The 21,765-nt window shown below is 35.4% G+C and overlaps 1 protein-coding gene across 1 annotated transcript in view; it reads right to left on the bottom strand.

Annotated features, from left to right (window-relative positions):
- Window positions 1-21,765, bottom strand: part of LOC103995252 (uncharacterized) — a 39,543-nt gene that overhangs the window by 2,927 nt on the left and 14,851 nt on the right. The window contains exons 13-38 of the mRNA XM_065080043.1: window positions 21,330-21,405; window positions 17,702-17,782; window positions 17,517-17,597; window positions 15,005-15,081; window positions 14,826-14,880; window positions 14,676-14,724; window positions 14,171-14,308; window positions 13,180-13,261; window positions 12,935-13,013; window positions 11,102-11,148; window positions 9,999-10,213; window positions 9,732-9,819; window positions 9,450-9,569; window positions 9,021-9,139; window positions 8,856-8,928; window positions 8,638-8,757; window positions 8,336-8,404; window positions 8,092-8,262; window positions 7,956-8,003; window positions 7,625-7,766; window positions 4,218-4,315; window positions 2,058-2,202; window positions 1,896-1,978; window positions 1,710-1,820; window positions 733-807; window positions 58-123 (exon numbers count right to left, since the gene is read on the bottom strand). Coding sequence (XP_064936115.1) covers window positions 58-123; window positions 733-807; window positions 1,710-1,820; window positions 1,896-1,978; window positions 2,058-2,202; window positions 4,218-4,315; window positions 7,625-7,766; window positions 7,956-8,003; window positions 8,092-8,262; window positions 8,336-8,404; window positions 8,638-8,757; window positions 8,856-8,928; window positions 9,021-9,139; window positions 9,450-9,569; window positions 9,732-9,819; window positions 9,999-10,213; window positions 11,102-11,148; window positions 12,935-13,013; window positions 13,180-13,261; window positions 14,171-14,308; window positions 14,676-14,724; window positions 14,826-14,880; window positions 15,005-15,081; window positions 17,517-17,597; window positions 17,702-17,782; window positions 21,330-21,405 — 2,508 coding nt within the window. The remainder of the gene's footprint in view (window positions 1-57; window positions 124-732; window positions 808-1,709; window positions 1,821-1,895; window positions 1,979-2,057; window positions 2,203-4,217; window positions 4,316-7,624; window positions 7,767-7,955; window positions 8,004-8,091; window positions 8,263-8,335; window positions 8,405-8,637; window positions 8,758-8,855; window positions 8,929-9,020; window positions 9,140-9,449; window positions 9,570-9,731; window positions 9,820-9,998; window positions 10,214-11,101; window positions 11,149-12,934; window positions 13,014-13,179; window positions 13,262-14,170; window positions 14,309-14,675; window positions 14,725-14,825; window positions 14,881-15,004; window positions 15,082-17,516; window positions 17,598-17,701; window positions 17,783-21,329; window positions 21,406-21,765) is intronic.

Raw genomic sequence — 21,765 nt, 5'->3', positions numbered from 1 at the left:
GAGGTGTATGCTACAGAGAGTCTTAGAGGTGAACAGAGCATTGGCAATGGGACCTACCAATTCAAGAGCTTCAAGTACCTCAACCTTTGAATTGCCATGATCAAAGTGAACAGTAATTGGGACCTGCCATTATAAGATGGTGAAGTATCATCCATACTCTTGATTAAAAAGGACAATTTTTAAACAACAAAAAGCTGATGAAATAAGTAATCATATTATGATGGTTCGAAGACACCATTAAAGGTAATTAGTGCAAGATAGAATGCGTAAAAGGTAGTCCATAAATAACCGGATCTAGTTATTTATACTTATATGAGGAAACTTGATCAACATAAAGAACGTAATTAGCAATAGCAAAGGTGAAATGAAGGTAGTACACAATTTTGGTTGACATGCTAAAACTTATAGTTATATAACATGATCAATTCAATTGCAATAGTTGCTTAAATTCGATAGCTTATCATATCTAAAAATGGACCATGCTATCTAAACAGAATATGTTAAATTAAGGTGGAGGCTACATTTCTTGATTGGTATCTAGGACTACATTCCGATGGACATTATATTAAACCAGCAACTATACTGATATTAAATAATAGATACTAGAGAAAAATATTACATATGAGTGTAATATGATAATCACAAATAATTTCCTGAACAATCAACACTTTTCTTCTCAACAAAAAAATTAGAAGTAAAGTTGTGAAATTTAACTGCATAGCTTGCACTTACCCTGGCCTGTTCAGCAGCAGAAATGCAACATGCAACCAAAGGAACTCCACCATGTTTCAGAGCACCTGGATGAACCTGGGAAGAAGAAAATTATTAACATATTTGCAGCAGCCAAGACAAAGCAATCATTCCGTTTTTATCATTTCTCTGGAAGTCACAGCATTGATAAGATTACATCTAATTTACAATTGACTAATGCTCTAAAAAATATTTAAAAAGCAATAATCAAGTACTATAATAAAAAGAAACCATGTCAGAAGAGGTTTATAAAAATATAAAAAACAGATATAAACTCTATAATACAACTTTAATCACAGAGCAGAATGGATTTAATTTGTTTTCAGAGACCTTTAAGGATTTAATTTTCTATTGTCAGGAGCTTGATTCTAATAGCTGCACCAATGGGCATCTGCATGTTCTAGAGAGATAGCGACATTCATCCTGGGGTCATGTGATGGTCACATGCATACTTAAGTAATATTATTTAATTATGACATATTAGATGTGAATTCATATTCTAGGAAATAATAAGTAATCAAGGGATCATATTAAAAAATGTCAGGATACTAGATTGATTGATTCATGATTTCTGCTTGTTATGAATGTTCGGAACTTTTTCTAGGAAAGAAAATATATGGCCAGACTTATTTTCTCTCTTCTGCTATCTACATTCTCCTGTTTTCTTCTTCCATAACTGTTGCACCAATGTTAAGAATGGGCTATCTTCTGATTGTTGAAGGTTACCAATGACCAGGTCCTCTATTTCTAAAAGGTGGATTTTCTTTTAATCATGCATTTTATCATTTTATCACGACCAAATGGCTGACATCACTTGTTTTTATAATTGTTTTTTTTAATAGCAAACATTATAGGACAAATGATTTTTTCTGATATACTTGAAGAACATTTCTGTCGAAGAACTAATGTTTGTACTTCAGATATTCCTTTTTGCCATTTTTAAAATCAGCATTCTGTACCTGCAAAATGGCAGGACTATTTTCAGCCTCAGCAGCTGAAATAACTGCTTCAACACCTTCGAGATTATACACATTGAATGCTCCAACAGCATATCCACCCTTCTCTGCATTCTTGATTAAAAAAAAAAAAAAACTTGTGAGTATAGCAGTAGATAGCAAAGTATATTTCAATTATAGGAAACTTACTAGAAGAATATCCTTTGTTGACCTAGAAGGACGAGCCCAACTTGTTACAACATCAGCTATGGCATTGTTATCACCAACATTACCTGTTACATAACAAGAATAAATATTATTGAAAATAAAGTCAGCATTATGGTTTTATGTACCATTAGAGATGTAAACAACCTGGAAAAACAATATATGGAACCCCTGGATGATGGCTTTCTGGACCTAGCTGCCATAAGGGGACGCCGGCCAATGCTTGTCCAATTACCTTGGCAAGCTTTGCTTCTAAAGCTTTTGTAGCAATATCTGATGAAGTAATTCCACCCTGAACATGACGAAGTACAAGAACAACCAGAGTTCGTTATATAATCCCTTCCATTAATACATAGAATTTATGTAATCCTTGCATATTATGTTTACTATCTGAAGCAAGATTAGATATCTTCTTACATAAGGCACGTGAAACCAAGGTTTAATGTACTGAAGCGTACCACTCGGTATGGGCGATATGTATCGGTCTAACAGAGGACCGGTATAAGTGGTACATCGGTACACCAGTATACCGTGTGTTGATATGCTCGCTATAACTCGGTACAGCTCGGTATGTACCATACCAACATTTGGTTGGTATACCGGTACAGACTGGTAATACGAACCATGCATAAAACCAAGGTCCGTCATATCGTACCGTACCGGAATTTCGACCCGGGCTCGGTACGGTACGGTACCAGTGTACCGGGCGGTACACCAGGGCGTACCGATACTGTAGCAATGATACAGTATAGCACTGTAGCACTGTAGTGGTACCAGGCGGTCCGCATACCGAGTACCTGACGGACAGGTACGTACCGCCCGTACCGGGCAGTACGCTTTGGTACGGCAGACACTGCATAAAACTATACGTTTTGTTCTATACTAGCAAAAAGATAAGTTCAATCTGCTAGCAGGTTCAAGTGCAGCATATTTTTCAGCAATCAAATGAGTTTACTAACACAAACCATTATTCAAGGATGTCTAGATAACAAAAATACATTGATGTTAGCATGTCTAACTACTGATTCAAAGCACCGTTTTGTCTTAAACATAGACATGCTAGTTAACCTAAAAAAAAGGCTCTTTATCTATGGAGAACGACTAGGCAGAACAGAAACACTATGAGGTTACATACTTTTGGAAAACCTGACAATGCTTTTTTTACCTGACAGCAGGTTATAGTTAATGGCATAATTCCACACATCAGGACTTGTTAGAAAACCTTAAGGCCGTCATGTTGTTTCTTTGATGTCATCAGTTGAATTAAAAAAAAATCAGGGTTCTATTCCTAGTGCAGTCAAAAAAATTTCAAATTTAACTCATAATTAACCAAGTTACCGCATAAAAGCATAGTGATTGCCATTCAAACTCAGTCAATTCGGTTGAAGGGCATTCTAAGCACTAAGCAGTGTTTGATGTTTCATCTGGACCAGTACAAAATGAGAGGTACATATCAGGCATACACCGGTATGTCAACCGTCTCCATTTTGGATGGTCTGGTCTGAACCATTTAAAGAAAAATTAATACACACTTAAGGGCTCACGAACGTGAACCCTCCCGAATGCAAGCCCTTTCAACTCATGCTACTGCCGGTCGTTGTGTGTCCCCACGCCTCCGCCCCACACCCCCACCAACCCCCCCTCTCTTCCTTCTTCTTCCTCCTCCTCTCCTTCCTTTCTCTTTCTACTTCTTCCTCTTCTTTCCTCCACTGCACCTTCCTCTTCTCCTTCCTGTCTTTGAAACACCGAAACATACCAACTGTTGGTACACCAGCAACGACTAGGGATTGATATGGGTCCAATATGTGAAGCAACAATCCTTGATTCTAAACCATATAACTTTGCCAATAGGCTTGGGCTTTATAAATATTTGAGGTTGCTTGCATAAGTTCTGCACTTAATCCAATTGTCTTAAAGATGATGCTAAACATGAAATGCTAACAGCTTTAGTTCATAAAAGTTTGATCAAATCAGCATTTGGACCCATCTTATGCATTTTTTTGGTTCAATAAACTATGATTAATTTAATATGCAGTGCCAATTTTGAATTCTATTCAAACTGACATTATGCTTTTGAAGTTCAAACACAGTCCATGTTCAGAAGTTTAATAGCTACAAACAATCTGCACAACTATGACATTAAAAATTCACAACTTGCAATAGTTATAGCCAAAAATACTGCTGTACTAAGGAGAGAGCTGTAGTGATGGTTGAAACTGAAATCAACATAAATTTGCCAAACTACATGTGAAGTTGTGATACAACGAAAATAAAATGAAGACTTCTTTTATTATGTGCGCTCTGTACCTTGGCAAGGATATAACGAGGACGAGTAGTAATCTGTTGAACAATAGCAACCAGAGCAGAGCTGACTTTAGAGTTGATTTCTAAACTTTCTTCAGGAGCTGCATGAGAGATTAAAAACTTATCAAAGACAAAAAAACAGGGAAATTTTATCTATTTATCACCCTTTTAAAGGGCTTAATATGACTCCAACAACTGAATTAGGACAGTAGATGAGAAGCATATACAAATACATGTGCTGTGAGTGGTGCATGGGAAGATCGAATGGTTTTCATAAATCTCAACCCTAGCAATGAGGCACCATTATATGTATTGCAGTTATGTTGATATGGATGATAAATTACTAATTCACAATGCTTTTTATTTATGTACTGAGCATTTCATTTCAACCTTCTGTTCTTAGCTAATTAATAAAAAACTGAGATATGTATTGCAAATTCCAGCCATAACCATACTTCAAGCTCATCTACTTGACAACTCCTTCGGATGAGGATTGTAAGCAAGGGATAACCTTATTTAAACTTTATAATAATCAAGGTGTTTGCATTTGGATCTCAGAAAATCCTCTCAATGACTGAAGTGTAGAAAAATAGAAGTCCAATATAATGATTGGTCTTTCGACGGAAATAAGATCAAGTTATTAATTACTTGATGGCAAAACACAGCTGACAGAAGATTGTACAGTGGTGTTTTGGCATTCGAGATGAACTGGAAACATATTGCTCATAATTCAAGCTCTTCCTAAGTTTGCTGAATTATTGTGAATAGCTTGGGTGTGACATGTAATCAATGAAGCAGATGTTCCTACAAGCAAACTAGCTTTTCAGCAGCAGAAATAGGCAAAACCTATTAACTTAATTCATTAAAAAGAATGAATAAGGTGAATAAGAAAGTTTAGAAGAAAGATTAGAGAAAAGAAGAATTGAATATATAGTAAGGACAGCATTCTCAAAGAAAATGAACGTAAATGAACTATTCCACTTGTGATTCTTCTGATGGAAGGTAGGAGTGCCATCTGCATAAAATATCAACTACAGTTTGTGGATTTCCATAATTTCCAGTAGATGAAAGTGAATCACCCATTCCCAGTTGATCTCCAAAACAGAACCAGTTTATTATGCAAAACCAGCTTAGTGAAAGGGCAAATAAGGAGAATGTTATCAGTATCTTTATCTGTGTTTCTGTACCAGTCACAAACAGCAGCATCTCTTTTCTTAATTTTTCAATAAAAAATGATTCAAGTGGATTATAATTTTGGGGACTCACCAGATGAAATATTTTTTTCTCTTGTCATCATTACACTTCTAGAAAACTCTAAATGAAGAAGACAGTTGTTCTGAGAAGGCAATTTGTACAAAAGATTGACAACTCTCCACAGTACCCATATATGTATCATGCTCAGTACCATGTGTCTGTACAAGGCACACACCAGAATGAATCTATTTTTCTACATAAGGTCATATCATGTGATACTAAAGACATGCAAAGGCATGACAGACCATCATGCTGTGTCAGCCAGTGACTGACTTAACATGGCAATTGATGCTAAAATCTCACAAATCGACTGACCATAGCAGATATTGCATCCAATAAAATCAGCATAAGAATTTCTGGCAGATATCTTTTTTTTTTAACAAAGACAAAAACCATGAACTCCCAATCGTTTGGCTTCAGAATCATGCATCTATACCAGCCAGAACTTATTGGAAATATCATTAATCAAACCAAGGTTCGCCGTGCTGCCTGAAACGGTACAATATGGGCTGCACGTACCGGTCCGACAGGGAATCAACACACAGACCGTCCTGGACCAGACAACCTATTGTTGGGTATCCCGTATCGGATGATACGGGGTATGTACTAGGCGGAATGATTGAATCTGATACCGATCAAGGGTTGAGATTACCCTATGTTGCCCGATACGTTTTCTAATTATTTTGAGGGTGGTGCATGGATGGAGTAGTATTTTACTCATACCACCCAAGATTCAAATCTTGGAGATCGACGAGGTATTAGTCAGTTTTATAAACCGAAGGGGAAGGGAGAGACAATCGATGATTTTGAACAAATATGACAGAGCCTATACAACATAGACACAAACAGGGGCTCATCGTATTCCTATCGTATTATGGAGGATCTTACGACCAGTAATAGTACGATGATAGTTGGTCATTTTTCTCCGAGCAGCAATATGATGATTGACCTTATGATAGGAGCAACAGGTCAGTAGTGAAAGTAAAAGTTCCAACGTTCTCCAATATTTGCACGAAAACCTAATACAATCATACTTGCCTTAGGAGCCGCCTCAGACATGTATAGTTGACGATGATCAGATTATGACCATCACCATATTGATGTACTAATGACATATGATGTATCAATATACTATGTTATGAGATTAATTTCAAGATTGGGTCCGACAAACATACCTTATTGATATACAAATACAGAAGATCGAGGACCCCGATCCAGAGTCCATGGAGTCAAATCGTTCTTTTTGGTGGTAGAACCAAGTATATCCATCGATCGATTCATTTATTAGTTGATTCATTTGAATCTTAAAGCTTAACTTATAATTTAACAATTCAAATTATTTCTTTATAGGTAATTTCGAAGGGGGTTTTGGCTTTTTTTTGTGCCATCGACACGCACTGTCGTGTCGACAGTTGGTGTGTCGGCTTGGACAGGTAAGTCAAAGCTTGGATCAAACCAAGAAACACCATATCTATCTTTTGAGGCAAAAGCAAATTAACTCTTTTTAGTTTCCACTTTCTAGTAAAGTTTTTACCACTACTAATCCCAATTGGGTTACCCTGTCTAGTCAATGCATGTTGTTTTTGCTGAAAATGAATCCATTTCCCCATCACTAAGAAATATATCCCAGTAGTACCCAAGAAGTATCAATCATGTGCAGTGATGTGAACCAATTTTAATCATGTGAGAAGGGATAGTCAAAGGAAAAATCTAAAAAAATTATGTGACATCGGATGAGGACAGGTAATCAGCATGCATCTGAAATGACATGCAATGTAAAGAAACCTTACAGCAACAAAGTTCTTCTACCTTCCCAGCCAGTATATCCTATTATCAAGACCTTAAAGTTTGCATTTGTATGCAATAAATTGTAGCTGATCATTTTCTATTATCATTGATCTTTGTGCAAATGATTATCAAACTTATTATAAATTCACAAGTCACAAGCGTGCCACACTATATTTATATAATTGTTTTCTAGAGGCATATACTCTGATTTTTACTACTAAAAGGTAGAACATCAAATAAGGTGATTTCTCTAAAATAAATGAAATATAATGCATACATTCTCAAAGATAGAGCACTGCTATAAGAACAATGAGCTCATGGAAGAAGAAAGAAAAAACAGGGAGAGAAAGCGAAAGGATAATGCTGACATCTTCCAGTAATGAGTTGCCGGCTGGTCATCACAAGAGTGTCTTTGCCAGCTTTAAGAGACGCACTTGCAACATTTGCTACCTGATTGATCTCTTCTTCTCTTTCTTGAATTGATTGCATGGAAATTTTATCAACTGAGACCTGCTCTAGAGAAAAGGCCCATTAACCCAAAGACAAACTAGATGATAGACAACTAGCACATGAAATAATTTGCAGCCTGCATTTATATTAGAGGGAAAACGCAATTCATACAAGAAACCCAAGAAAACATATGAAACTCTTACACATAATCAATGAACTTTTCTTGTTTCATTAGAAAAGGGAACTAACCTCGACACATTTTAGTTTTGGGCCAAATTGTGATATAAGTGCTTCAACCTGAGTATGTAGACACAACAACAAGGGATCAGAATTAAGTTAACTGAAATAAAATAATCAACAAAATAGAGAAACGGAGAAGTCAGACCTGCTTTGTCGTTTTAGGCACATATGAGCCCACAATGATGAGGCCACCACTTGTGTCTTTGGTTATGCCAAGATCACTTGGGCGGATGGGAGGTCTTGGCTCTATTCCAATTCGAGCAGACACAAAACTTGCAGCAGTTCGACATAAGAAACGTTTTCCTTTTATTTCAGCCTGCATAATACTTAAGATGTTAACGAAGAAGAAAAAAACAACTACATTTAAAAGATTTGGTAAATTAGCTTACTTGTATCATGCCTGCAGAAAAAACAGAAATGTCTCTTTCACTTGCAGCATTTACAATGCATATTGAACCCTATCAAGCATATCATGAATTTCTAAGAAATTAGATATAATCATATAAGAATTAATTTTATCACAGTATGCATAAGACAAATTGCTTTAGTAATTTAAATAAATTGAAGTATGAAGACAATCAAGAAGTAAATAAATGCACTTAGAAAAGATGTTCCTAACCAAGAATTAAGATCTAGTATATCAAAAACAAATAATACAGTTTATGAGTCAGCATGTTAATATTCTTTATACCTTTTGCAGGTTACAAAGATGCTCACAGATAGCAGCTGGCCCTCCTTTACGCAAGAGGTTAATAGAAACCGATGAAACATTGTTGGCTGGAATTCGTCCTTTTGTTTTCTCTTCAACCCACTATTATTTATATGAAGAATCAAATTTACCTCCTTCGTTCTATCAAAACTTTATGTTGATAAAATCATAAAACAATGTTGAAAAGTTCCTTTCTTTACCTCTCTAAGATTGGAAGATCTATAACCAAATGCAGCATCTTTAGCAAACTCAGTCTCTCCAGCAGGAACAAGCCTACATATGTGACCAAGATGAGGCTGAAGGAGAGTAGGATACAGTGATGATTTTTAGAATTTACAATTCCAGTTTGCAAATTCATGATATACCTATCGGCATCTGCAACATAATGGATATCATCAATAGTGTAACGTCCTCCTTGTAGAAAGAAAGGACAAATGATCCATGCATCCATCTCTCCTAGTACTGATACTACTGCATCAGCTTCCTGGAAAAATTCTCAGATTTAGACAATATATGAGAACTATTATCATATTGTACATGATTAGCTCAAAGTAAAAAAATTTAAAAAATGAACAACAGAGCATGGTGTGTGCTAGTGTCAAAATTCATCCACATGGTAAATATTGTAGACTGCCTGTATAATGCTGTGCTGTTTACCATCATATCGCAGGTGTGCGACAATGGCACAACATGACATATGCCTTCTATATTTTCTCTCCACGAGTGCAAAACACATACAAATGCATACTTGAGAACTTTATCAGTGAAACAAACAAGAAGAATTGAAGCCTTACCTCAGGAAAGTGACCCCGAAGAGTTGAATCACCTCTTAGTACTATAGTGAAATCAATGCCCTTCACTGCTTGAGCTGCAGCTTCTACATTTCTACATATGTTTTTGGTCAACAAAATAGCCTGTGGAATGTCACAGGAAGGATATTACTCTCAGAAGAAAGATACCCTAAATTTCATATCAGTGATGCATGTATTACTTGATAACAAAGAGATTGATCAATAGAAGTACTGAAAATGTTGCAAACTAGGTATATAGACCATAATGTTTTTGTCAAACAATACCTTCTCAGTGGTCAGAGATCGTGAATTAGTTAAAATGAAAAAACATGTAGGCCTTTTGCTGAACTGTTCAACAAGCATCTCAATGTTCCTACATTTCCAACATTCAACAAAAAGTAAGGCCAACAACAATTTGTGTAACAAAAATATAACCAATGTTTGTTTCTATCAATAACACATTATCCTTGACGACAAATCATCAAAATCTGAAGAAGGAAATGAATCTGAGAATCATGAGATTAATTGTAACATGATAGCCTGAAATCTTACCATTCTGTCAAGACTTCTATGTCATGGACAGTTTGAGTTCCAGTCGGATCATCATCTAAGACCACTAAAACTTTAGATTTACTTTGACATTCCATTGAACTAAGATATTCCAATGGATTCCTGGGCCATTCTGGTGAGAGAGACTTGAACATATCTACTTTACTGATAATAGGGTTTTTGTCTTCAATTCTAACACCAGTTAATGTTTCATATACCTGTCAAAGAACAAGGTTTCATCAGATCAAAAACATAACCTAGAAACTAAACTTTCCTTTCACTAGATGTAGACAGGAAAGAACACACTCATGCATTAAAAACATACTACTTAATACCAGTGAGTATTTCAGCATATTGCAGCATGGAATTCAGTCAAATTTCTGAATATCAGTGAGTTGAGGCCTGAACAAGCTATACTTGCACAAATGAAAAACAGATCTATTTGGTTGCAGATTTTTTTATTAAAGTGGAGAAGTTCAGCTGCAGGCTTATTTCAACAAGGAGATGGAACAAATTAAAGGGAAGTAGAATACACAACAGAAATATTAAAGAAAGAAAAGAGAAGAAAATGTAACTACATAATGGGCTGATCCTTTATCCACAAAACCATCAAAATCTGCAATTTCGAAGAGGCTGAAAAATGCTTGGAATCCTTTGAAACAAGGATGGGTGTGCTAGGAATGATCATTTTAGTTGTTAGAGGCACCCATGAAAAACTATGTTATTGCTTTCCTTTCAGATGGCCCAAAAAGTTGCAGTGTGAGTTCATCTCTCAATCTTCTCTATCTGAAGGTCAAACAACTTTTTCCACCATATCTGAGGGGATGGTAGGTTTAGTCCACAGTATGACAATCCAATATCTCAATCAGCCCCATTGAATTGGAGAACGAATTTTTCCATGGTCAACTCCACAAACAATATTTAAAAACAATTAGAGTTTGAGTAGCACCACTCATAAATCACATGGAAGTTATTTTTTCCATTGATGGTAATTAACTGCTCTTTGATTGTCCTGCTAAAGCTTTCATGTATCTAGTAAAGTTAAGAAACTAAACATAAAAAAGAAAAGAAAATAAGATGGAACTTAGACCACCAAAAAATTATACCTTGACAACAGCAGCATCATCACATCGACCCCAACCAGATGATGAACCTGCAACAAGAGATAGCTCATAGAATCAAAGTTGAATGGTCAAATAATGAGGGGCATGGATAGTGCTGTATGGCCACCAATCTCTTAGATCAAAAGGAAATGAACTGTATAATGCCAGATAACTTGATAAATTGGAATGTTGAACATCTAAAATCTAAGCGGACCAAACAATATTATTGTGTTAGGTTGTCTTTATGAAAAGGTATTTTTGGACTTTCAGGTTTGGAACTGAACTGAGCACCCATGACAGACACGTCCAGGTTCCCCAACTACCCAAGTAAAAAGGGGACTCCCAAAGTATTATTTGACAAGGACTTTTGACAAAGGACGTAGTCATATCATTATAAATAGGTGGGAGGTGAGGTTCATCCTCTCAAAACAAATTAGTTATTCTTTCCTCACTTTTCCCGTCTCTTCCAACCATTAGTGCCACCTTAGAACGGGCTGCGAAAGAGAGATCCTTCCTCATCTTCATCGTGAGGGTCCATAATCATACAGGAGACTGCCATGTGAAGTCATCCTATCAGCGATCATAGAGGCAAGCACATAATATCATTCACCAGCTCCTAGAAATTTTGATACCAAGTCTGCAAATGCAAAAGGTATGAAAATCTGGATTTCTGCAATTTCATTCCTAGTTTTGTGGTTTGGGGAAACATCTATATAGGATAAACACAGATATCATGTAAACTGCTTTAATATATCCAAAGAAAACATACTAATATACTGGTAAAGTGTGGTGACTAAAATCCAAGTAGTGTTTCTGATGCTGTACAAGGATAGTTACTAGGATAAATGACAACATTTAAAATATAATATATTCAAGTTTCAAGTCACCAAGTTATTGAGCATTATGTTCCAAACAGTCCAATTCAAAACTAACTTCTAAGTTCCAAATTTCCAACGCACCATGAGTGAATGATGTTATGTGGTATCTAGTATGTACTTTGTTTCTTACTAAATAAAGTCAATTAATTGCCTTGTTTGCAGTTCAGATATTCAACATGTAGAAACCTGTAAGAGGAGGGGGGAGAGGTGCTTCTGAGGCAAAATTTGAATTAACCCATATCAACCTATGAATTACAATAGAGCTCTTAGTTAAGAGTTAAGACCAAAAATAGGGTATCGTTTTCATATGCCAAGTTTTCTTATCCTCTTCTCTCCTTGTTCCACATCATTTGACATTAGAACCTTATTATGCTCTTGGACAACTTTCCTCTTCTTATGACAAGTAGAAGAGGTAAAGGGCAATGCTGTGAAAGAATGACTAGATATAAGAAGATAAAAGGTTGAAGGAATTGAATCTCTATGAAATAGGCTGAAGATTATACCATGTTCCTTGAACATCAAGGAACTCCTGGCCATAGAAGTTCCAAGTTATAATTATGCAAGTGACAAATCCAAAGATGTGAACCTCTTAGCATTTAGATGAGTTATGGAAGTGTATGCTATGGAGAAGTTTCTCCATGCAAATGACAATATCAAGACTGAATTGTCAGAGTTACAATACCGATCTCAACCTGAAGAGTTCCCTGATTAGCTTAATGTCACTGAGAAGTATTTTTAGTATAACGGGATACCTAAATATTGAAAAGAAATCCAATTACTACAAGAAAATGGATCCTTACATCTCCTGTTAAATCCTAGTGCTGAAATATGAACTTGTTTGCACAAAGTAGATTTGATGAGGATAGTACGACAAATCTCACTAAAAGGAAGAGAAGGTGCACAATAAAAAGCAAAGAAAAACACATCCAAGTGGGATGTTAAGGAAAATGAACTTAACCTGATAGAAAAAGTTGGTGAGCCACACTTGATAAATAAAGTGGGATCTTAAGACCAGAGCTTTCATTCAATACAATTCCCTACAAATATCAATCAAGAACAGGAAAGAAAGAATCAGATGTATCTGTAAAACCATATTCAATTTTAAATCAACAAATCAGACATTTCTGTAAAACCATAGTCAACTTTACATCCACAAATAGAAGTTCACAAAAGAATAAGTAAAAAATAGAAACGAATTCATACGAGATCTTTCACAAAGATATCAACTGCAGAGTACGGTGTATAGTCATTTTCTAACATGTGAGGGACGCGATTCCCAAACATCCTGAAAGGAATCAATGATGCATGATTTTAGTTACTACGAGATACAAGGATAACAATCTAATAAAAGATAAAAACTCAAAATCAGTTTAAAGGACGATCCAATTATATACAAACAAAATAAATAAAACTATGTGATTTTATTTTGAAATAATTATGAACAACTTATATTCATCTAGTACTGACAATAATTTATTTTATAAATTTCAAAAAATTCCAAAATTAGACATCCTAGTCAGTAAAACCATCATCAATATGACAATGGTAAAACTCCAATATAGGGGCAAAAGCATCATAAGAAATTTTAGCACTGGTGGCATGAAATGTGACATTCCATTTTCTCACAATGGGCTGACACTTAGTGCAGATGAAATTTTAATACTTGATCAGTAGCATTTTTATCACCTAACCAAAAGCCCCATCCCAATAAAAATTGTTGCCAATGTAAGAGGAGAAGATCCAATTTGATGATCAAAATATAGTAGTGAAAATGTAGATGTTGGCACAGCATATCAATGGTGAGAACAGGAAATTGAAATGGAGCTGTTTCATCATTATCAAGCAAGAAAGAGATAGCTCTCCAACAAGGATTGTGCAATAAGACTACTATGTGAGGAAGAAAAATAGAAATTAGATTTAGTTTCGGAGTGACATGATCCCAAATAATTTAGATCCATACCAGCCAATTTTGAAAAATGCCAGCAAAAAAGTATCTTTGATTATTTATATTTTATAATATGAAATTTCCTGAGAAAGTTAAGCTGAAACAAAGAGTTATGTTGACCTTTCCTTACCATATGTGATTGGAAGCAGAACCCAATCGACCCATTTTATTTCACTTATGCAGAAAAGTAATGTACTCAATTCAATGAAAACTTCTAAATAAGTGGAAAGAAAAAATGCAAGAACAAACCATGAATAACCTCCTGCATGCATTATAATTTCAAATAGTTCTCTGGTTTTTAATCCCAGCCGAGCTCCAAATGCCATAGCTTCAGCTGCTGCAGCTATATGAACTCCAGCAAGCAACTGATTAACCATTTTAACAGAACTGGATAGAAAAGCAAAGGTTAATAAGATTATTATCATGATTCAAGATAATAATAATCTGTTCATTTTTAGGCTGCAAATATTATACTGTCAGCATGACAGAATCGAGAAGACAGAAAAATAAGCTATTCACATTCCCTAGATAACTTTTGATAGAACAGAATCCCTTCTCAATTTTAAAATTTTAATATAAAAGAACTTATTTCTCAAGTTTAATACAGTAGAACTCTTTTCTCAAGTTTAATATAGTAGAACTCTTTTCTCGAGGAATAATTATAAATAAATGAGATAAATGTTGAATTATTGAGCTAACTTTTCCTATGCATTTCAAATTAGAATGCATGCATTTCAAATTAGAATGCAATTACCTTGCCGCTCCACATCCACCTTGGATGACATAGAGCTTCTCGCTTAGTGCTGTAATACATACATGTTAAGTATCTGCATCCTTCCAACTATTTCAAAACAGAAAAAGAATGATTCTTTTTCTAACACTGACCAAGTCAAAGAATTATTACCTGAAAGAACATTACCAGCGCTTGAAAGAGCATCATCAGTGCCAGAAGCCATAATCTAAGTATTTAAGATGAGAAAACCAACAGATAAGAAAAACTTGCACTTGGATTTCCTGATATGCATCATTTGAAGGAAATTTAGTTGACATAAAGGCATCAAGAAGACAAGAACTAAATTTTACCGTGAGTGTTCCTTCAGCTGCCCTTTTAACACCACCTGATACTGGTGCATCCACCAAATTGAAACCTTTGTTTTCACCTATGAGAAAAATGTAGCCTTTTAATGGAAGCACAAAGTATTATGGATTGAAGGCTACAATACAATAACCAGGGTTTTTAATACTATTCGGAATTTAGGATGTCGACTAACATATTCATTTAGATTATCAAGTTCTTACTGGTGTAAGGCTAAAAAATTGGGAGACTCGACTACTGTTGGTTAAGGCTCAAAATATCTCTAAACTCTAAAAAGGCATCATGGAAGCACCTAAATATGAGATGGACCTGAATTATTTTCCATGTGAAGTGGCACAATCTATAAAGCCTTAAACCAGTCATGGTATACAAACAACATACTACAAAGATGCTGACATGATAAATCTTATGAACCTAACACAAAATGGCAATTAATACATATAATTCTCTGTGCACTGCAATAATTTTATCCTTCATAGCTCATACAATGTTGATGAGTTATGCTCATCACATATCAAATTAATAACAAGCAGTAACAACCATTCATATTGGATGAGTAGGCATTCAAACACAAAGATTCCTTAATGGATCAATGTATGTTGTCTCTTTCAATGCATTTCTTAATCATTTTCCAGGCTTGCTCCAGACCTAATTTTTCCACTATGGCTATGCTACAACATTATGTGTATGGCTTATGGAGCCATATTGGGATATTACTGACCCTTGGATGCTCCTCAGTTAATTTTCATTTCCATCCTACTTTATAAAAGTCTTCTCAAGGTTTCCACCCAAAATGGTACAATATGAGCAGTATTTATCGGTCCAATAACTTATAAGCGGTATTTTATTAGGCCCATAACTTTCTGGTACGAGCACTAGGTAAAGTGGATGGTATGCCTGGTATAGGATCGTACAGGGCTGCTCTGTACCAATGTTTCTTTTTGTTTTTTCAATGTTTTTTAATATTCCGAAACTCAATATTTGTTGGCTATCAAGTGTTGGTACACGGATAAGAATTAATATCATATCAGTCCGAGCCTCGATCAGTACAGTATCAATCAAATGACATTGTGAACCTTGCATCTTCTATTGAGGGGATTTAACAAACTTTAGTGAAAAATTTAAGAAAGATAACTACTTTTCTATTCCTTCGTTCTATCTTAAAGTTGTCTGGGGACAATATCTTCAAGAATCTGAAATGGTCAATATAATTTTTGGAGTTTAAACAAAATTATTTGAGAATCTATTTGCCCTCTAAAAGTTGAGTATTTCTATGCCTTGCTACCAAGGATGGAGTACACTTTCTGACTTTCTATTTAAAATGAATTGAAAATGTCCATATATTCTCCAACTAGCTGATGTCTAGAAGCTTCTCTTCTGAGTTCTTAGTTCTATAGGCCTCCCATTCACCAACATCTATTGAAGTATAGAGGAACAGGATGGCTATGAAATTTGTTGTGCTACAAATTTTTGGGAGAGCTAGTAGTTATGTAACGATATGGGTTGAAACAGAGAGTCAAGCTAGAAATATTATAGGTTAGGCCCTCAAAGAGACACATGCCAACCCATGCTGGCCAATGAACCACTTACACTTTTGATTCTTTTCTAATTTTAATTTTTAATGTTTGTAACAGTTTTTATTTATTATAAATTTATGTATGTGAGTACATATAAAAATTATAGCATAAGAAAAACAAATTATCTATAAATAAATAAATAATAATTTTAAAAGGATGTTAGGGGTAGATGCAAAAGTATCAGCACAAGTGAGTAGATGGTGCAGTCTGAAATATCCCTAATTTTACCACATTTCATTAGTCATTGTCTCTACATACCAAGTGTCAAGCTGTTAGGACCAGATGGAGAATATTGCCAACACGTGATTCACATTCAACAACTTTTTCATTATATACCAAGTCATCAACAAATATCGAAGTTTGCTGAAGGCAAACAAACTAACAAAGTGTCAATATTGTTAACACATGATTCACGTTCAACAACTTGTTTGTCTCCTACACACCATGTGTCAAGGACTTGTGACAAATAGACAACAGAGTAGAGAAAAAATAGACCTAAAGAAGAGAAATTGGATTTGTATCGTGAAGATTGGAAAGATGGAAGTACTCATAGTTGTATTACAAAATATCCTCCGAGCTATGAGTAACTATATTAACTTTTGGAACAAAATACTTAAATACACCTCCAGAATAGTTTTTGGTCGGGAAGGGCATTTGGGCCATTTAACAAGCCAAAATAACAAATCAATCAGAAGGATAAAAATATGCACTGAAGAAAAGTAACAGTTTTCAGAAGTTTAACTTGAAACTGAAACAATTTAAACTTTCAGAAGATTTACGAACTGTAAGTTGTAAATAAAAGTCCATCAGTTTGAGCCACAAAATACATTGATTAGATTATAAAAAGTGCATAAATAGACATATCTTCATTCTTTTTCTTACTTCTGTCACAATTTAATAAGACATCTCTAATAAGGCCCACCTTTTAAGCGTTGTTCAAGACCAATCAGGAACCCAGGGGAGACCGTCGAAGAAACAATAATGGTTGCTCCAGAAGGAAGTGCTGAAAATAAAACATAATTAATAATCTCCAAAAGCTCCATTCACATGTGAAATAAATGATCTTTGTTCTAGTATAAGTTATACTTCTTTGCCAACAGGAATTACCTGAAAGAGAACCATCATTTCCATACAATACATTTTCAGCTTGTGATTCATTAGCAACCATGATTATAAGCACTTCTACATCTGAGACATACAAGGTAATCAAATAAATAAAGCTTTCTAGTACTATAATTGTACTATCCAAAAAAAGACAAGGAACATGCCACCTTATATGACAACAGACAAATTACTTGTGAGTTATGAGTTATGTGGATATAAATGATTCAATGGGAACAAAGACTTCCAGAAATATTTAGAACATTCAATTTCTGACCAGAAGAATTGTTTTCAGTTTTCTCAGTAAAGACACCTATTGCACCAGTTGTTATGCCAAGTTATCAACTTATAAAATTCTAAAACAAACAATTTACTCTATGAGTTTTATCTCTTACATATGTATCTGATGACCAATAAAATAACAAGTCCATAAGACTCTATGATTGATATTTAGAGTCAAGGTTCGCCGTACCATACCGTACCGGCGTTTCGACCCGGGCTCGGTACGGTATGGTACCGGTATACTGGGCAGAATATCAGGGCATACTGAGCGGTACACCCTGGTGTACCGAATAATTTTATACTTTTTTTATATTGTAGCACTGTAGCGGTACCGGGCGATCCGCGTACCGATAACCTGTCGGATCGATACGTACCGCCCGGTACGAGCGGTACGCTTCGGTATGACAGACCTTGCTTAAAGTAGATATTTTTATCCTTTCTTGAAAATGGAATGATTAAATTGTGGCAAACATGACATGATTCAGCACCATACATCACTTCAGTTAAAATATTCCAAGACTATATGAATAATGCAAACCTCCTGTCATGCTCTATAAATGTGTTTTATTAACCACCTTTCTTTGCATTTTAACAAAGCAGAGAAAGTTGAGATACTATTAACTCCAAGTCGAATGAACTATTATCAACTAATATTTATTGTAACCTGTTTTCTAATCCCAATGAGCATATCTTATGAAACTAGTTAAATTAGAAAATTTGGCCAAGATGTCTCTAAATGCAAAAAACTTGCATGAAGATAGTATTATATTTCTCATGTATGTAGGAGTGAAAGAAAATATTCTCTTGGTAATGATTTAAGACCAAATCAAACATTTTGGCCAAAATATCTCATTCAGGGAACAAGAATTTTGTATTTGCTTACCCAAAAGGCTATTTTGTTAAGATGGATGAATGATTTGCAGATCTGGTATGTATATGGTGATTACTACATCCAGAGAAATGAAGGAACACTTGAGGAAAACAAGCTAGAATACATTGATTTAGAAAGGTTTGTGTTCTATTGTTATTTGCAAAGCACAACCACCGGGAAAGAGCTATGCAACTTGATTTGAGAATACAACCTAGTTCTCAAATGAAGGTAGCGTGCTATATTTCTCCCATAAAGAAGCTAGAAGACAGGTTTATTTAATTTAAAATTTTAAATTACCTGCTGGATCACGTAAACACCAATTCTACTTCTCAGATTTTACGTCTCTAAAGTCTAAACCAAAAAGCGAAGACTATGACAGGACTTATAGTTAGACTTATGCTGGCTATAGATCCCTTCCTATTTTGCTCAAAACTGGTGCATGGATCATGGTTTGATGTTTTGACTTTTGAGCATAGGGCTCATCATCATATCCCAGCATACTTGAGACACGAAGATGCTAGCACGCACCAGCACCACGTAACTTTTTTTAAGATTTGAATGTACATAGCAAGGTATACAGTTTCGAATAATACCGCCTGGTACGGGCAAAACATACCGATCCGACAGCATACCGATGCACGGACAACCCGCTACCGGGTGGAATTGCTTAAAAGCGCCCCGTATCGAACGATACGGGGTTATATCAAATTTCGATCGTTACTGCCTGACACAGCTCGGTAATGATCGATTTCGACCATTACAGCTTGGTAACAGTGTTCCAACGGTCAAATTGACTGTTGGAGCCCTTTATCATAGGTTTTTAAACTGTTCTTCTCCCCTATTTCACTTTATTTCATTTCCATACTCTCTTAAACTATCTCAAACTCTTTTTTTCTCACATTTATACTCTTTTAAACTCTAGATAACAACGATTTGTGAATTGAATTGAGGCTAATTTAGAAAGATTAAGAGGAAGAACTTTCTAATCAAGATGTATGCATTCTCTTTCTTTAATTTGAGAGTAATTAAGATCTTTAATAGTATGATTAGAAAATCTCCCTCGATCACAACGTGACAGGAGTAAAATAACATTAAGTCAAACTGCTCGAGGAACTACAGACACCCAACAGTCACAGTCGTCCGCCCAATGCGCAAAAGCAAAGGGGAAGACAGTAGCATCAATCGCATTGTTGGAAAGAATCGAGCCGGGGGACGAGACACCTTCACAATCACATTCAACAACTCGCTCAGTCCAAACACATGACAGCGACACGGACAGCAATGCCTCGACGGATGATGGCAACGATGTTGGGCAGTCATTGGTCTCGTCTACACAACTTGAGGGTGGTGCATGGACCAAGGAGCAATATTTTACACATGTCACCTAAGATTCAGATCATGAAACTCAACAAGGTACTGGTTAAATTTATGAAGGAAGGGGAAGACAGTGGATGAATATGAGTAGATGCGACGGAGCCTACATGATGGAGACACAGAAAGAAGCTCATCGTATTCACAGTCATCGTATTATGGAGAATCATACATGCAACAACAGTATGGTGATAGTTGGTCATCCTTCTCTGAGCAACAGTATGATACAGAGCAGTAGTGAAAGTAGTGAAAGTAGAAGCTCTGATATTCACTAATATATGCCTCAGGAGCTCAGTAGCAGATTGGTACACGATACAGTATTGTACCGAGCTACGCTCGAAACACCGGTACGGTACGGTATTTCAATCATTGGTACACGATATTTTGGAGACACATGCCATATCCATGTCGCCAACCCGACACGCCATCGGATCGATTTGTATTGCATGGTATGTACCAATCTAACTGAAAAATAGAACATGGCATGAATAGTATAAATGTTGAAGAAGTTTCACCAAACTAAGCCTCAGTTCATAAAAGTAATCAATGTTCGCAAAACCACACAAATATCGTTTTGGCTGACCAAATGAATTCTAGTAACTCGTAGCTCCAATTCCAAAAGAGTATAAGGTAAAAAATAGATTAGCAAATTTGCAAGATCCAGAGGGTTGTGTCAAAAATTAAATGTTGGAGTTGAACTACGGCAAAGCAACTTGAAAAACAACACTTAAGATGTAAGAATTCTTTTTGGTGAGAGAATCCTTGCAATTAAACAACTAAACATAATTGATATTATTGGAGTTGAACAACTAAACAATTAAATATTGGAGTTGAACTACAGCATAGCAACTTGAAAGTTGAAACACAACATTTAATATGTAAGATTTTTTCTTTTCTTTTTTTTTGGTGAGAGAATCCTTTGCAATTGAACAACTAAACATAATTGATATTATTGGAAATTATAGGCTCAAAAAAGTCTAGGAAATTGATTCTCTCAAAGACAGCTGAACATAGAAAATTAAGACAACAATGTAATAAAAGGCATCCAAGATCTAGGCAATCTATACATTCCAATACTGGATTTGCATATGATGCAGATATCAAAAATACCCTTTGATACTTCCAATGGAGAATCACCAGTGGTGCCACCTAATTCTGCAAACCGGGATAATGTTGGCTTGTATACCTAATTTACAAACAGAAAATTAAAACCAATTATTAGAAAGATCTATGAGGATAGCTTATACAAATGATGAAAACTTATTGAGTTGCAAGAACATTCATGGATTTACGTCTGGCAGCTGATCTGCATTGTCCACACAGAGAGACAGTAAAATGAATCACTTTAAATGAGCATAACCAACGATGTATAAGCTAGCAGATAGTACAATGTGAACCTTTTGCATGTCTTCTTTTATTTACAAAAGTATTAGTAACTATATCATGAGTATAGCACAAAACATTCAGAAAACTCACAAAAAAGAACAGCCAATTGTCTATTTGTGGTACATTCATATCATGATCGATTTTCAATAGTCCGAAACAC

This window comes from Musa acuminata, chromosome BXJ1-8, assembly GCF_036884655.1.
Source record: "Musa acuminata AAA Group cultivar baxijiao chromosome BXJ1-8, Cavendish_Baxijiao_AAA, whole genome shotgun sequence".
In the NCBI taxonomy this organism is placed as follows: Eukaryota; Viridiplantae; Streptophyta; class Magnoliopsida; order Zingiberales; family Musaceae; genus Musa; species Musa acuminata.
Note: the sequence above shows the minus strand (reverse complement) of the source record. Positions and strands in the feature narration are given on the sequence as shown.